This window comes from Pongo abelii, chromosome 23, assembly GCF_028885655.2.
Source record: "Pongo abelii isolate AG06213 chromosome 23, NHGRI_mPonAbe1-v2.0_pri, whole genome shotgun sequence".
NCBI lineage: Eukaryota > Metazoa > Chordata > Mammalia > Primates > Hominidae > Pongo > Pongo abelii.
In genome coordinates, this window is record NC_085929.1 from 57168100 (window position 1) to 57184128 (window position 16029).

The 16029-nt window shown below is 61.5% G+C and overlaps 1 protein-coding gene across 6 annotated transcripts in view; it reads right to left on the reverse strand.

Annotated features, from left to right (window-relative positions):
• SBF1 (SET binding factor 1) overlaps positions 1-16029 on the reverse strand; it is a 28595-nt gene that overhangs the window by 5352 nt on the left and 7214 nt on the right. The window contains exons 3-37 of one of the 6 annotated variants that reach the window (XM_054543876.2): positions 15507-15644; positions 15253-15414; positions 15059-15169; positions 14699-14722; positions 14326-14431; positions 14071-14203; positions 13871-13979; positions 13682-13795; positions 13484-13561; positions 12931-13044; positions 12720-12848; positions 12538-12636; positions 12253-12457; positions 12049-12161; positions 10996-11145; positions 10579-10647; positions 10340-10498; positions 9985-10253; positions 9727-9899; positions 9576-9649; positions 9303-9498; positions 8944-9071; positions 8312-8490; positions 8049-8185; positions 7729-7936; positions 7240-7436; positions 7025-7162; positions 4827-4904; positions 4285-4466; positions 4018-4197; positions 3272-3373; positions 3015-3200; positions 2807-2933; positions 2605-2735; positions 2303-2533 (exon numbers count right to left, since the gene is read on the reverse strand). In XM_054543876.2, the coding sequence (XP_054399851.2) occupies positions 2303-2533; positions 2605-2735; positions 2807-2933; positions 3015-3200; positions 3272-3373; positions 4018-4197; positions 4285-4466; positions 4827-4904; positions 7025-7162; positions 7240-7436; positions 7729-7936; positions 8049-8185; positions 8312-8490; positions 8944-9071; positions 9303-9498; positions 9576-9649; positions 9727-9899; positions 9985-10253; positions 10340-10498; positions 10579-10647; positions 10996-11145; positions 12049-12161; positions 12253-12457; positions 12538-12636; positions 12720-12848; positions 12931-13044; positions 13484-13561; positions 13682-13795; positions 13871-13979; positions 14071-14203; positions 14326-14431; positions 14699-14722; positions 15059-15169; positions 15253-15414; positions 15507-15644 (4929 nt within the window). The remainder of the gene's footprint in view (positions 1-2302; positions 2534-2604; positions 2736-2806; positions 2934-3014; positions 3201-3271; positions 3374-4017; positions 4198-4284; positions 4467-4826; positions 4905-7024; positions 7163-7239; positions 7437-7728; positions 7937-8048; positions 8186-8311; positions 8491-8943; positions 9072-9302; positions 9499-9575; positions 9650-9726; positions 9900-9984; positions 10254-10339; positions 10499-10578; positions 10648-10995; positions 11146-12048; positions 12162-12252; positions 12458-12537; positions 12637-12719; positions 12849-12930; positions 13045-13483; positions 13562-13681; positions 13796-13870; positions 13980-14070; positions 14204-14325; positions 14432-14698; positions 14723-15058; positions 15170-15252; positions 15415-15506; positions 15645-16029) is intronic. The other 5 variants (XM_009234525.4, XM_024239676.3, XM_054543877.2 and 2 more) reach the window with 5 other exon arrangements.

Consider the following 16029-nt stretch of genomic DNA (forward strand, 5'->3'; position numbering starts at 1 on the left):
AATGCCCTTTGCAAAATAAAGGCACAAAGATATTTTCAGATAAACAAAAGGTGAAGGAACTTGTGACTGGCAGCTCTGCATTACAAGAAATATTAAAAATTCTTCAGGCTGAAGAGAAATAATAACCAGACCAGATTATACTGAAAGAATGAAGAATGTTATAAACGGCAAAAATAGAAGACTTTTTCCTTCTTTCTTAATTTCCTTAAAACAAAGTTGACTATTTAAAACAAAAACAGGGCCGGGCGTGGTGGCTCACGCCTGTAATCCCAGCACTTTGCAAGGCTGAGGCGGGCAGATCACCTGAGGTCAGGAGTTTGAGACTAGCCTGGCCAACACAGTAAAACCCCGTCTCTACTAAAAATACAAAAAAAAATTAGCCAGTCATGGTGGTGGGAGCCTATAATCCCAGCTACTTGGGAGGCTGAGACAGGAGAATCACTTGAACTCAGAGGCAGAGGTTGCAGCAGGCCAAGATCGCACCACCGCTCTCCAGCCTGGGTGACTGAGGGAAGACTCCATCTCTAAAAAAAAAAAAAAAAAGAAAAACCATGCTGGGTGTTTATGTCATACGTAAAAGTAAAATGTGTGACAGTAACAGGAGGACAGGAAAGGCATGAATGGACACACACTGCCATAAGGCTCTTCTGGTGTGAACGGTGATGTAATTTCAAGTCAGATGATTATAACCCCTGACAGCCCCTGAAACACAACACAGAGAGGTACAGCTCAACTCACAGTAGACAGAATACTAAAAACACTTATTTTTTAAAAAAAGAAAAGAAAAAAAATCAAAGGGACAAAGAGAAAACAAACAGCAAGATGCCAGACTTAAACCCGGCCACATCAATAGTAACAGTAAATTAAAATGGGCTAAAAATTCCAATTAAAAAAACCCATTAGACTGGATAACAAGAAGACCCAACTACATCTACATCCTGTGTACAACAAACTCACCTTAAACATAAACAAAGACCAGTAAAAAATACAAGAAAACAACAGAGCAAGCTGATGCTGGTCACGACAAAGCTGAGTGACTCCGTTAGCACCAATCAGACCGCGTCAACTTTAAGACAATGAGCATCACTAGAGAGAAAAAGGGACCGCTGTCTGTGCTTGTGGGTCACCTCCATCACAAACCATGACTCCCGTACTCCCCCAAACCCTGTGTCCCATGCTAAGTCACTGAAATAAATGACTCATTTAAGCCTCACAACTTCCCTGTAAGGCAGGAATCAGCATTTCCACTTTCTGCACAAGGAAACAGAAGCTCTAAGATGCTTAGATAACTTGGCCAGGTGTGGTGGCTCACGTCTGTAATCCCAGCACTCTGGGAGGCCGAGGTGGGTGGATCACGAGGTCAGGAGATCGAGACTATCCTGGCTAACACGGTGAAACCCCGTCTCTACTAAAAATACAAAAAATTAGCCGGGCGTGGTGGCGGGCACCTGTGGTCCCAGCTACTCTGGAGGCTGAGGCAGGAGAATGGCGTGAACCCGGGAGGCAGAGCTTGCAGTGAGCGGAGATTGCGCCACTGCATTCCAGCCTGGGAGACTGAGCGAGACTCCGTCTTAAAAAAAAAGATAACCTCTAAGGCCACACAGCCAAGAGTGGGGAGCTGAGTGCAGGTCCCCCCGTGGCCTAGGTCCGAGGCCCACACTCCTCCACCTGCTCAGCCCCACAGAGACTCTGGGATGGCCCCAAAAGGTAGCAACACGCGCAGGACACTGCCTCAGGCCCTACACACCAACCCAGCCACCACCCAATCGCAGTCTCCTTTCTCCCTCCCAGGCATCTCTGCCTTGTTCAGTCCAGGCCCACCAGGGATGGCACAGTGACGGGTAAGAGGGGCCTCAATGTCAACCCCAAGCTCTCAGGGCAAGAACCCAGAGCTGCTCACATTACGGTCACATTAGGTGGGGCAGGCAGTCTGGCAGAGGGAGTAAAACGCTGTCATCTCTAAGGGCTGACTCCTCAACAGGTGCCTGAGCTGCTCAAAGCCAGGTCAGGGAAAACACACATGCTCAGAGTGGAGGCTGTGTACTGAGACCTGGGGGTCTCTGATGACGGCCCTCCTGTCACTGTTCGGAAGCACCCACTGAGTGGGGCGGGGCCCTGGGGAGCCACAGCCACCCCAGGCCAGCAGGCAGTTCACATGGTGGGGAGATGGCAGGGCCACACCAACCCCCAGGGGTAACCGGACTTACGTGCATGTACAAGTGTACACACACACACACGACCGTGGTGTTTGAGCGAGAGGAGGGGAGTGCCAGGCCAGACCCTGCTCTGGGATCACACGCACCTCCAGCAGGCGTGAGATGGCATCAGGCTGGGCCCGCGGGCAGCTGTCGTAGCAGGGCCACACCACGCGGCGCCTGCTCTGGGGAGCGCCTCCATCAGACCGTTCTTCCTCTGGGGGTTCGGGGGGCCCCTGGGCCAGTTCCCAATCATAGGGAGGGCCCTCGGCCAGCGTCTCCTCAGTGTAGAAGTCCCACACCTTCAGGTTGGACACGTTGCTGTAGGGCCGCAGGACCTGAGGGTGGGCCTGCGGTTGAGGACCTGGGTCGGACAGGAACCGCCTACCCGACCCAGGCCCCAGCTCACCTCTGCGTCCTCGGGCGCATACATGTAATTGTAGAACACAGGCGTCCTCTTGCTCAGCCGGTCCACGTACTCCCACACAGACCTGCACGGCAGCTGGCCCCTGCGTTCCCCCTTCTCCTCATACAGCAGCCCTGCACAGGGGCAGCACTGAGCCTAGGCCCCTCCTGACCCGTGGCTGCCCCAGCCCCGACTCCCCACATACCCAGCTCAATGCGCTCATAGTCAGAGTCGAGCAGGAAGGTCCGGAAACGGCGGGACACGTGGTGGTAGCCGAGGAACTTGAGGTAGAACTGGCTGAACTCAAACTCCATGGGGAACTGCAGGTGGACCTGCATGCCATGCGGGTCAGGGGTCAGGGGTCAGCGGTCAGGGTGCACAGTCCCGGCCCACCCACACAGTGGCCTGCCCACCTGGTGTACGCAGTCCAGGAACTGCAGGAAGACGGGTGTGAAGCCGCTGCTCTGCCCGGCCAGGGTGTGGGCTCCACGGTGGCTGAAGCGATGACCGAAGGACAGCCACTCCTTCTCCACCAGCAGGCGAAAGCCCTCCAGCGTGCGGTAGAAGGGGTCTGAGAGCAGCTGCACCAAGGATACCACCTGCCAGCACCGCCGGGGGGTCAGCGAGGAGCCCGGAAGCCTGGCCCACACCAGCCCCATGCGCCACACACCTGGGTGGTGATGTCCCAGCCGTCCTCCAGGCCCACCAGCACGGAGGAGCCTGAATCCAGGAGCTCCACCACCAGCACGGACACCTGCAGCAGCTTGTGGATCTGCAGGGACAGGCGGCCTCAGCACCTCTGGGACCCACCGCCCTCCCGCCTCGCCACTCACCAGGCCAGAGACCCGCATGTCCACAGGCACCGGGGAGGCAGGCCCTGTCCACAGCCCCCTGAGCCCTGTATGCGGGCAGAGCACTGGACAAACACAGCTCACCCCGGGCGTGCCGACCACTGCCGCCTCCAGCCTGCTGGCCACAGCCCACCCCCTTCCAAGCCCTCTAGGACTAAGGGACGTCCCTGTCCCTCAAGATGCCCGGTGGACCCATCTTCAAGCCCTCCAGTGTTTACCAAGCCAGCATCCTGTTCCTGTCAGTACCCACCCCTGAGAGAATGCAGCAGAGACCCAGAACCATAAACTGCATCCCCCATGTGGTCATCAGCCCACGTGGGCCCAGCAGGCTGCTCCGACATACCCATGCCCAGGCTCTGGCCACTCTCACTGTCAGCTGGCCCCAGCCAGGCCCAGCCTCCCAGCTGCCTTCTAGGCACCAGAGCCTGGGTGGGAAGTGGCTGTCGCCTCCTCCTTCCAGCGCTCCACACTGTCAGACAAGCAAACCTAGACCCGTCCACTTGGCTCTAGCCAAGGGGTGGGCCCAGCACCAAGGCGGGCGGAGGGACAGGGGCAGTGCAGAGACCTGGATCAGCCACTCTGAGTCCTCCAGTGAGCGCAGGAAGGAGGCTGGGCTGGGCTCAGCAGCAGGGCAGCCTGGGACACATGCTTTCAACAGCTTCTTGAAGCTAGCCTTCACCTGCCGTGCCTCGAATACCTCAATGGGCACCAGCTCCCACTGCTGCAGGGGGTCTGGCCGCACACCCTGAAAAGAACCCAGACAAGTACCGTGAGACACATGAGGCCCCAAGCCCCCTGCCGAGCGCCCACCCTCACCCCCCACCCCAGTCACCTTGAGCTGGGCTTTGTCCCCGAGGATGTAGAGGGCTGCTCGCTGCGGACGCAGGAAGCCCGGGTCCGGAGGGCCCCCGTTGGCCTGGGGTGGGGCCAGCGCATCTCTGCCAGCTAGCCGGGAGCCCACATCGGTGCCAAGGCCACTGCTGCGTCCACTGGTCCGGACACTGCCCCACTTACCTGTGGAGGAGACGCCAGGTAAGCACCCGAGGGGGGCCAGGGCACCACTTACCTGGGGCTGGCTGTGCCCGGCCTCCAGGGAGGGGGCTGAGCTCCCAGGGCAGGGGTGGTTGGCAGGACCCCAGCAGGGCCGTGCGAGAGGGCTGGAACACACAGATTCTGAGACGTGGGGTGGCAGCCAGTGTTAGTTTCCAGGGCAGGACTCACGGGTCAGGGAGGTAAGGACTGGGGCTCGGGAGACGGGTCGTTAGTGTCAGGCGTGGAGGGAGACATTAGTGCCCGCGATAACTCAGTGCACACTAGAGGCCGCCAGTACCAAGTGATGAGGGGAGGCGGGCCTGCGCAGGCTCGGTACGGTACCTCGGGGTGCGGTCCGTCTGGAGGCCGAGGCCGCCATGGGGTTGGACAGCGTGGTGACCCTGGCTCTGGGGCTGGGAACTGGGGGCACAGCAGAGAGAAGGCTCAGGCTTAGCCCCAGGCCTGGCCGTGCCCAGCTTGGGGGTGCCTACAGGTCAGAGGGTTCCACCAAGCCCCCAGGGAGCCTGGAGATAGCAGGGGTCAGCCCCAAGTCCCTGATCTCAGGAGAGTGGGAAGAGCCATCCTGGTGTGGGCCTCTCTGCCAGGGCAGGGCAGGCCGCAGAGCACTCCGTGGCAGCAGAAGGGCTATGCGGTGGGGATCCCGGGCTCTCCTCTGAACACCTCCTCTCTTCCCACTCAAGCCGGCTCAGAGCAAGTCTGTCTCTGAGTCCCTCCCTCCACATCCTGGCCCTTTGTCCTCCACTCAGGGGGCCAGGGCTTGTGATGGGCACAGCTCAGAACTCTCCACACATGAGCATGCAGAGGCCTCTGTCCAGGGCACGGCAACAGGAGGCGCCCAAGAGGTGTGGCCTGGAGAAGAGGAGACCTGGAGGCTTCCCGAAGAGGGGAGAGGGTGGACTCAGAGCCTGAGCCCAGTCCAAAAGGATGGAGAGCAGCTCAGTCCAGGACACAGGCAGATCTGAGTCCCAGGCTGAGGTTTATGGTCCAGACGACGTGGCCTGAAGGCACAGTGAGGCCACATGAGGAAGTGGAAGCCCAAAGGGCTGGGAGATGCCTGGGGTCCACAGTGCGTCTCTGGGCGCCTGGCCCTGCCCAGGTTCACCTGCTTCTGCAAGGCCCGAGGGTGGGACTGAGAGAGGCAATGTCCCCTCGTCCACCAAGTGGTCACTACAGGTCAAGCACAATGCCAGCCCAACATGCCCTGCATCCTCTCACGGCTGCCACACTGCAGGCACCCAGCTCACAGTGAGGACGCGGCACCAGCCTGCTTTGGACGCCAACCAGGGCCCAATGTATCCTTGTAAAAAGGTCAGAGCTGGCCGGGCGCGGTGGCTCACGCCTGTAATCCCAGCACTTTGGGAGGCCGAAGCGGGCGGATCATGAGTTCAGATCGAGATCATCCTAGCTAACACGGTAAAACCCTGTCTCTACTAAAAATACAATACAAAAAAATTTGCCAGGCACGGTGGCGGGCAGCTGTAGTCCCAGCTACTCGGGAGGCTGAGGCAGGAGAATGGTGTGAACCTGGGAGGTGGAGCCTGCAGTGAGCCGAGATTGCACCACTGAACTCCAGCGTGGGAGACAGAGCAGGACTCTGACTCAAAAAAAAAAAAAACGGTCAGGGCTGGGACTAGAAGCCACGACTACAGCTGAGGAAAGCTTGAGCCCCTGAGCGTTGCTGGGCACTGAGGGGGACACTGGGAGGCAGCAGCCACTGGCACTGGGGATGGTCGGAGATGCAAAAGGGACTCTGTGGGAGGCACAGGCATGGGGGGTGCGGGGGCGGCCCCACCTGCCAACACCATTCAGGGTTTCTGGCAGGGGTGGGAAGGCAGGAAGACAGACGATTGTAAAATGTAACTATATAATGTGGTATCTGGAAAAACAAAACCACTTCTGAACTAGAAAACAGGTGGTCTGGACAGAGAAGTGAGTGTGGGGCATATCTGCCACCCCGTCCTGGGGCCAGTCTAGCTCAGTGTGTGCAGGGAGCCTGTGAAGTGTGCGTGACGGTGGGGACAGAGACAGCAAGGCCAGCTCGGGCAAGGCCCAAGGAACCAGGACACACGAGGACAGAGGCCAAGCCGCGGGCAGAGCCAGGACAGAGGCTCCAAAGACAGTCTGGATTGGGGGATGCAGGGAGGGTGGGGGATGAGGAAAAACAGTGACACTGGGAGGGAACAGGACAAAGGAGCATCTGGGATGTTTCCAGGCTGTGGGAAACGGTAAGACAGAGCCGCGTAGAGGCAGCACCCGGAGGCCCCTGCAGGAAGCTGCCGCAGACGCAAAGGTGGAGAGCGGGGCAGTCAGGGCGGGCAGGACGTCAGGGCACACACCTGGTCTGGACAGGCTTCCCACCCCTGCCCCATGGCACCCGGAGGGCATGCTCCTCATCCCACACCCAAACATCCATGACCAGCGCCGTTTCTGCCCCTCCCTGGCCTGCCTGCCAAACCATAAATGCCACCACAGCCCCCAAAAGTGCCCCTGCCCCACCGTCTACCCACAAGCACCCTCACCGTGACCGCCCATGTGGGCTGAGGAGAAGCCGCTAAGCGTGTTGCGTCCCGACGCGTCGGCGTAGCGGGGCATGGAGCTGACCACAGCCTGCAGGTACTTTTCCTGCTCCAGGCTACTCGAGTCCGCCTGGGACTGGCCTGGGGGAGGACACGGAGCTGAGGCAGGGGAGGGTGAGATAGGGCAGGGCAGGCACAGGGCAGGACGCAGGAGGTACCTGGAGAAGGTGCGTTCTGGGCCTTGAAGAGGCCGACGACACCTTTGCCGTGCAGGCCTCCAGAGCGCAGCAGCACCGCCTTGGACCGCCCGCTGCGCCAGCAGACCACGGGGAAGCGGTTCTGGCGGTAGCAGCGGGACACGCGCTGCAGGGCGTTGTCCTGGACGCTCTGGGGCACAATCAGCAGCCCTGGGTAGCTGAGAGGAGGCAGAGGCGTGAAGGCGGCTGGCGACCCCACCCACCTCCAGGCTCACGCCCCAAGCAGGGCAAGAAGAGCCAGCCCATGGCTCCCAGCAGGAGGCGCTTCCAGCTCAGCCACGGGGCCCCCCAGCCCACCCCCACCCCCAAGCCCTGTGGCCCGTCCCTCTGCCCAGAGTCTCCCCCTCCACATTCCTTACATGACCAGAAGCCGTGGCCCAGGCCCACAGCCGGCAAGGAAGACACCCAGTCACGTGCCCACCACCCGGGCCAGCCCTGGCCGGCCCTCACCTGCGGCAGATGGCGTACATGCGGTTGACTGGAGAAATGCGGAAGGGCTCAGACTTGGCCCGGCTCAGGCTGCTGCTCAGGGTGCCCAGGCCAAGGCGCTGGTAGTCGCGACAGCAAGCCCTTTCCACCAGGCTGCTCATGGTCATGCGGTCGGAGGGCTTCAGGGCTGAGGACGGGGTCAGCGTGCTGGGCTCCAGCTCCTCCGACACTGCGCAGGCCGGGCACACGTGGTCATCATGGGGCCACTCCACCTGCCCTGATCCTCCCTGACAAGTGTCAGCATCCAGAGACCACCCAGGACTCCACCCCCACCCCTCCACCTGAGATCTCGTCCTCCTGGTCCTCAGGGGGCGGCTGGCCCCGGTGCTCCCAGCTGGGGGGGTTGTACTTCTTGCGAGTGACATGCTGCCGCCCGATGGTCTTCTTGGCGTTCTTGACCAGGTTCCGGGACAGGGTTCTGGGGCACACGAGAGTCAGCAAAGGTGAGAGGAGGAGGGACAAAGATGGGCACAGGGGCCTAGGAGGGTTGGAGCGGGAACATGGCTGAGGCCCAGCTGCCCTGGCCTGGGACCCAGATCCATACCTGAGGGAAGGACCCTTGTCCTTGGTGACTCGCGGTGGCCGGCCAGGTGTGTGGGCAGAGCCCAAGGTGAACGCAAAGGTGGCCCTGACGTCCGGCGGGTACCGCAGCTTATGCAGCTGCTTACGGAAGAGCTCAGCACTGTCAGACCCCACCTCCTCATCAAAGGCCATTTTCAGCAGCTGCATCAGAAAAAGCAGCCCTTAGGGGTGTGGGTGGCCCCCCAGCCCCTCCCCCAACTCTGACGCTGCCAGGTGCCAGACTCCCCTTCCCCCCGCAGCCATGACACAGAGAGAAGCAGGCCACAGGCAAAGGCCTGTGTCTGTGTCACACAAAGGCAAGCGTTTGTGTAAACTCGAAATCTCAGTGGCTGTGAGCTGAGGCCTGGGTTTGCAAAGCACACCCAAGACACGGACTTGAGGGCTGCGCCCCAAGGAAAGGACAAGGACCCAAAGACTGCACATCAAATAGTGGACATCAACTCAAGAGTCACGGGTGAGGGCCCCAGACATGCAAGCATAACAACAGGGCCACTGCTAGAGACTGGCCTAGAAATGGTTCATACAAGAAGGACCGGTTTGCAGGAGACAGACCAGGGCGGGGGATGAGAGCCCCACCCGCACCCCATGCCCCACCTGGAATGTGCAGGAGCGCAACTGGAGCCCGTCCTGCAGGAGCTGGTCCACAGGGGTCTGGACGCTGATGCGCTTCTCCTTGGTCAGCGCAGCCACCGGGAAGGAGCGGACCACCACCTGCTCCCCAACTTAGGACAGGCCAGGCAGAGTCAAGCAAGGAAGGTAAGGGGGGGGTCCCAGAATCTCAGGGTATCACAGTTATGGGGAATCCCAAGTGGGTGGGGAAGGAGCAGACAAAGGCCCATTTCCCACGGGGACCCAGAACCCCCAAGAAAAGGGAGGGAGAGGCAGGGAAAGCCCATCCATCCCAAAGACCTGGGGGAGAGGGGGCAACAGGGCCAGAAGGTCTGCAGGCTCACCCAGGGGGTCCGTGGGCATCCCCGTGAAGATGACCCGGTACGTGGTGAGGAAGACGGCGCCCTCAGCTGGGAGCAATGCTGGTCCCCCGGCACTGCCCCCCGCACCCTCCTCACGCCCATCTGGCAGCAGGTAGACGCGCAGGCCGTCCAGCACACACTCCTCACCGGGCAGCAGGCGCGGCCGCAGCAGCTTGGGCTGCTCGAAAACAAGAGCAGGAGCTCAGGATGCAGCCCCGGCCTTGGGGGCCCGCAGCCCCACCGGCCCCCGCAAACCTTCTGGATGGGCGGCAGCCTCCGGCTCTCCCGCTGCACGGCCTCCAGGGTCTCAATGTGCATCTGGACGATGTCTGGGGGAAGACAGTTCTCACAATCTGTGCCCAGCCCCACCCATCCAAGGGGGCATCACCAACCCAAACCCCCGTACCTGGCACCATGACATGCAGCCCCTTGAGGTGGTCGCTGGTGACCCCACTCTCCGTGCAGACCTTGTCCACAAAGCGGTTGATGAAGCGGACCACAGCCCCAGCTACGTCACAGGTCTCTGCATCCTCAAAGCCACTCTCCGTGTCATAGCTCTCGGCCACACTGCCAGCCATGCTGGGCCAGGGAAGAAACTGTGGGCAAGGGCCCTGCCCACCACAGCCCCGCCTCCACTGGGCCCAACCCCCAGTCCCTGCCTCACCTGTTGGTGACCAGGCTGTTGCTGGCGCTCTCCAGGTCGCCCAGCCCGGCACGCTCCCGAAGTAGGCGGCTCTTGCTGCTGTCCAGGGGCAGCAGGAGGTAGCTCATGCGGTTGGCATAGTGGATGGCCTGGCTGAACACCGTGCTCTCCTCCTTCTGCACCAGCTCCTGCTGCTTCTCACGGCTCAGGGTTGGCCACAAGCGCCGCTGCTCAGAAGCCACGTCTAGGGCAGAGCGCTCGTCCTCCTGGGAAGGTGCCTCCCCAGCCTCCTGCCACAGCACCACACGCATGAGCCGGGGACACACTGCCCCCAGCCCCTAGCCCCCAGCCCCCAGCCCAGGGAGTCCCTGCGCACCTGGGCGAGGGGCGGGTCCTCGGTGGGCTCCAGGTAGAGGGCCCGGATGTGAGTCTGCACATCCCCATAGAACATGGCCTCCCAGAACTGCGGTGTGCTCCACACCACATGCTCCTGCACACAGCTGTATGCGAACTGCGTCACCCCCGGGCTCAGCTTCTGCAGGAGCCAGGGGAGAAGGTCAGCTGGATGCAGCCAGGAAGGGGCTGGGAAGGAGACCTCAGCATGCCACCACTCACCCGGCAGAAGGCTGTGACCAGAGGCAGCAGAGCAGCTGCGATGCCATGCTCGTCCAGAGAAGTGCAGTCCTGCAGGTAGAGCGAGAGCCTGTCAGGACATCTCCCCTCCCAGGCAGCACTCACCTCCCACCACCCCCACCACCCCCACAGCCACCACAGACCAGCACCTGACACCCTTGGCTCCAGCTCCCCAAGGCTGCCTCAGAGGCTCAATATCAGGAGACCCCAGGCCCCGGCACCTGCCCCCAACAATGGTTCTCTCCACCATGTTCCCCACAGACCGAGGACCCCTGCCCACTGGCACAGGAGTCTCTTGCGCCCTCTCTCCACTCTCACTCACAGACCAGGGTCTCCCCGCCTGTTCCCGCTCATGCGCCATGAGCCATGTCACTAGCAGGATAAGAGCTCTGGCCTCACCTGCAGACAGCAATTCATCATACGGACGACAAAGTCAAACTGCTGGTGGTCCAGGACCGCACGGTTCTGCTGCACATGCAGGTGCAGCTCCTGGGCGAGGCAGCGGCGGGCAGCTCGCCCCTTCAGGGCCCTCAACACGGCTGGGAGCAGCTGGGGGTGGGGAAAGGAGACATGGGCTGAGGGCACAGAGAAGACCCACTCGGGGCCCAGGCAGGGAGGGCAGCAGGTGTCCAGGAGACCCAAATGCCTTTCAGGTGGGGTGTCCCAGACTCTGGGGCTTTGCCAACCAATAAAGACTAAAACCTCCAGTGGGCCCGACAGCTCCACAAGTACAAGTCCACCAGGCCAGACACAAGGACGCAGACGCTGCACCTGCGAGCTGGCAGGGAGGTGCGCTCTGGAGAGAGGCCTTGTGGGCCGGGCCCCCTTCCTCACAGGCTCACGGCTGCCTGGCTGGCCAGGGCTTGGTGACTTGCCTGGCACAGGCCCGGCCACAGAAAGGCTTGGAGTTTGCGTTCTGTTGCTACATCGTTCATCACAAAACTGGCCGCCCCAAAGAGACACCACACAGCCAATGAAAAACAAGAGTCTCCAACTGGCCATGATGAAAGACCCCAGAGGCATTAAGTGAGCACCACAGAGGGCAAAACAGCAGAGAGCAGAAAGCTCTGTTTCCATAAGGTGGGAGGAACAGGTCACGTGTGGAGGAAGCAAGCTCTGTTTTCCATCAAGTACGAAGAACAGGTCATGTATGGGCCTACCCAATTTAAGGAGAACGACACAGAGGAAACATAATAGTGAAATCTTCTGATTTTTAAAGATGGAAGTACATCTCCCTGGCTGGGCCTCCCGCACAGGCCCAACACACCCCTCACTGAGGTCAAGAGAGGAGACCTGGAGCCCACCTACCCTCCGGCCAGCCCAGCCACCTCTAGCTGTCTGTTAGGCAGAGGAGGCCCCGGGGCAGCGTCAGCACCCTCAAGGGCGAAGCGCGGCCTGGGTCTCCTCTGAAACCCGCTGCCCTGGCCCAGCTGGAGCCTGCACAGCCCTCACCTTCTTGGCCTCAAGCATTTTCCCCTCAAACACATAGGAGATGCAGTTGCGCACAACCTCCAGCCGCCGGGCGCTGTTGACATGCAGCCCGCTGCACCGCTCCAGTATGGCAGCTGCGGGGACAGAACACACACACTCAGACCCCTGACCCCATGCCCATCCTGGGCCACGCTCGGGGCCTGCCTTCCCTCCCTCACGACGCACTCATGGGGGGCCCTGAGGGCACGGCGGTCCTCCTCTCAGCCTTCACAGCTGGGGGTGCACCCTGCATCTTGGCCGCAGCCTGGTCCACGATCCACTGCACAGTGCCCTCATCCAGCCGGGGGAAGGGTCGGGGCACCCGTCGCAGGTGGCTGCTCTCGCCGGGCCTCTGTACCTTGTGCATTGCCACGGCTGGGTACGGGTTCTCCTGTGGGGAAATGGCAGGTGTGGGGCAGGGGCCCAGGGATCAAGGTGGTACGATGCCCTCCCGTCCTGCCACCCTCGTACGTTCTTGTAGAGCTGCTCTGCCAGTTCCTGGACGTGACGCAGGACACGCTGGGGGTGGTTCTCATCCGCCCGCATCCTTGCCACCTCGTGGGCCACCAGCTAGCGGGGTAGGCAGGAGGTTTGGTAAGCCATGGTCAGGCAGAGCCAGGGCAGGGGGCTGGGAGGGCAGGGCGGAGGAGCACCTCATCGAACAGGTCCGTGGGGCGGTACGGGACCCCACGCTCCGACACGAAGCCAGCAAAGGCCATGCCCTCCAGCACCTTCATCAGGAAATCGTCCTCTACCAGCCCACGCTGGCCCAGGAAGGCTGCCTGGGGGACACAAGGTCGGTCCCTCAGGGGTCTCCACCATGCACTTATCTCCCACCCCACCCCCAGCCACCAGGCGCCCCACCTTATGGAAGCGGATGACGGGCTCCGGGTGGATGCGCACGACGTGCAGGCACCAGCGATAGCCCTGCAGCAGCTGAGCGAAGAGCCGCAGGAAGACAGCGCGCAGCTCCTTGTCCTGGGAGAAGAGCTGAGTGCAGGTGAGAGCCAGTCCTGCCAATCCCCACCCCAGGCCGCCCAGGAGCTTCTCCACACACCACCCCACCCCAAGCTGCCCCTTTCCCATCCTTCTATCCCTCCCACCATTCTGCACACAGGGCCACCAGCTCCTCTGAAACTGTCTGGACGAGGCACTCCTGGCTCAGCACCCTCAAGGGCTCCTGTGATCAGATGCCAAGTTCCAGCCCCTTGCTGGCCCCCTGCCGCCTCGCCTGCACCACTCACGACCACCACTCCTAATTGCTGGCAGCTGCTTTGCTCCCAGGCCCCTTCCTGCTTCTGCTACTGGAGCCAGGGCCAGCCTGGGGGTGGGGCCTTGTGTGTCAGTGGCAGCAGACCTGAGCAGGGGCAGCCTGAGTGCCTGGGGTCCCCGTGCAGGAGCAGCAACGACCCCCCACCTGCATCTTCAGGGAGGAGGTGGATGTCGTGGGCGGAGGGAAGGCGAGATCAGCCAACTCCAGCTCCGGGTCCAGGACCTGCCAGCACAGAACGAAGCAGGCAGCTGCACGCTGGCCCCGGCTCTAGGCTCCCCGTGCCGCCAGGCAGCCACATCCCAAAGGCCCCCAAGGCTCCCGCTTGCCCGTGGTGCCCCTCACCATGCTCAGCACACTGTGTGTCTGACTCTGCAGTGGCTCTGGCAAGAGTGGGATGTGCACACACTCAGGGATGGTGACCGTCCCTCCATCCAGATCAGCAACAATCACATCGAGCTGCGGACCAAGGGAGTCGGCAGTCAGGGACCTGCAGGCCTGGGCCGTGAGGTGGACACAAAGCACAGCCCTTACCAGCTCCTGGGTCTCTGCCTGGAAGGCTGCGTTGACCCCAATGATGAAGGGCGTGGGTGTGCTGAGGACCTCCAGCAGCTGAGCCGGCAGGATGGGTACATAGGTGAAGCTGTGCAGGCCCCAAAGGATGCAGTGAGCCAGGGGATGCGGCTGGGCAAAGGGGCCAGGAGGAGGGGCTGGGAGGGCCGGGCGGGGGTCACCTGTATCTGAGAGGAAACAGCAGTGCCAGGAGGCCCCTACAGGCATCGGCGAGCCGCTGGTAGCTCCGGGACAGGAAGAGAACCTTGTGCTCCGTGAGGGCGGCACAGAACAAAGACAGCACGTTGGTGATGCCTAAAGGAAGAAGAGAAGCTTGGAGAGGACCCTGGGCCCCCACCCAGGCAGAGTGAGAACCCACATCCCTGACTACCAGCCCCCGAGGGGAAGCCATGCGGGAGTGGGACAGACAGGCTCACCCAGCTGGCGGAAGAGCAGGGCCACGCTGCAGCGGCTGACAGGCAGCGAGTCGGCCAGTGGAGTCTGGATGACCTGCCGGTCACCAGCCCCCAAAGAGATCGTCCTCTGCGGCAAAAAAAGGATTGGGGCTCAGTTGCTTGACCAGAGCCAGCCCAGAGTCAGCCCAGAGCTCTGTGTCCCCAGGAAGACCCTGGTGTACTGACAGACCCGAGGTGGGACTGGCTGGGATGGGCAACATGGCAAGAGGGAAACGCCACGCCCTGCCTCTGTTGTCCCAAAGCAGCTGCAGAGAGAACTCAGGACAGGAGTGGCTGCTTCTGACTGGGGGTAGGGATGGGGCCTCGGTGGGCGGAAGAAACAAAGAATCCATACCGCTCCTTCCTCAACAGAGTCCAGCTGCACAGGACAGACGGGCAGAAAGACACGGTTAGACACTCCAACACACCCAGGCACGGGGCAGGGAGCAGACAAACAAGCTGACATCAACACCCAGAGACAGGCACACACCATCAAAGGAGCGAACAGAGAGGCTGAAGGACACAGGCCCACAGCACAGGTGCGAGGGTCAGGTGAGCAGGCCAGGACTGTTGGGGGCAACAGTGGCACGAGGATGCAGGAGGGAGCATCCAAGGCCTCCAGCTGTGTGTGGCTCTGGCTGGGCTCCAAATACCTACCAGGGCCCCAGCAGGAGGACCTGTGGCTGTGCAGACACCAGCTGCCCCCAAAACTCACCTGCGAACCCCCAGCCAGGGGCACAGTGCACGTCAGCAGGTTCCCAATCACGTTCTCCAGGCACACATTCAGGCCCTCCACGTGGATGGCATAGATGAGGCCAAGGCTGTTCTGCAATGACCAGAGCGGGGAGTGGTGGGACAGCCGATGGAAGCACCCTCGTCCTGCCTCGCCGCCCCGGCTGCTGGCCTCACCCTGAACACCTCCGTATGGTCGAGTCGCGACACCAGTACCAGTGTCTTTGGTGCAAACAGCTGGGCAGATGGGGCAGGTGCTGTGGGAGACAGGTGGGTCTGGCCTCCCTCATCCCCCTCTTCCTCTCTCTCTGTGGCATCCTCCGCGCACGTCGTTTCCTGCTGGGGGGCAGGGGGAGACGGGGGCAGGGGGAGCTGGCCACAGCCCAAGGATGCAGCTTCATTCATGCTGTACCCAGAGGCCCCAAGCTGACCTGTGAAGGCTCCACTGGCTCCCAGAAGGTCAAGCAGGCGCAATAGTGGCGCTCAGAGTTGATGTCGGTGAGGACAGCAACAAAGAAGGTTGGTGGATTCCTCTCGGGACACAGCTGCCACCCGCTGGGCTGGCAAAACTGCAGGGAGGGCTCAGCAGTCAGCTCCTCCCCTACACCTGTGGCAGGAACCAGCCCACCTGCCCCAGCATCTGCACCAGCCTGGAGGCTCCAACACACACAGGCAGCTCCTTGCTTGGAGACCCTGGGGACAAGTGGCCTCCCGGGCCTCGGTCTCTCAGGATGAAAGGAGTAACAGCCTCTGACCTCCCCACCTGGGGCAAGGACCAGGAAACGGGAGAACAGTCCCCACCATCATGAGTGAGTGACAGCATGACACAGTGAGTGACATGAGCACCGTGCAGGCCGCCGGGCAAGCCGGCCACACCCCCCGACAGCAGCTCTGCTGTCTTGTCCCTAGCCCAGCAGGGGGCCAGGCACTGCGGAGGCCCCTCAGTCAGGGACA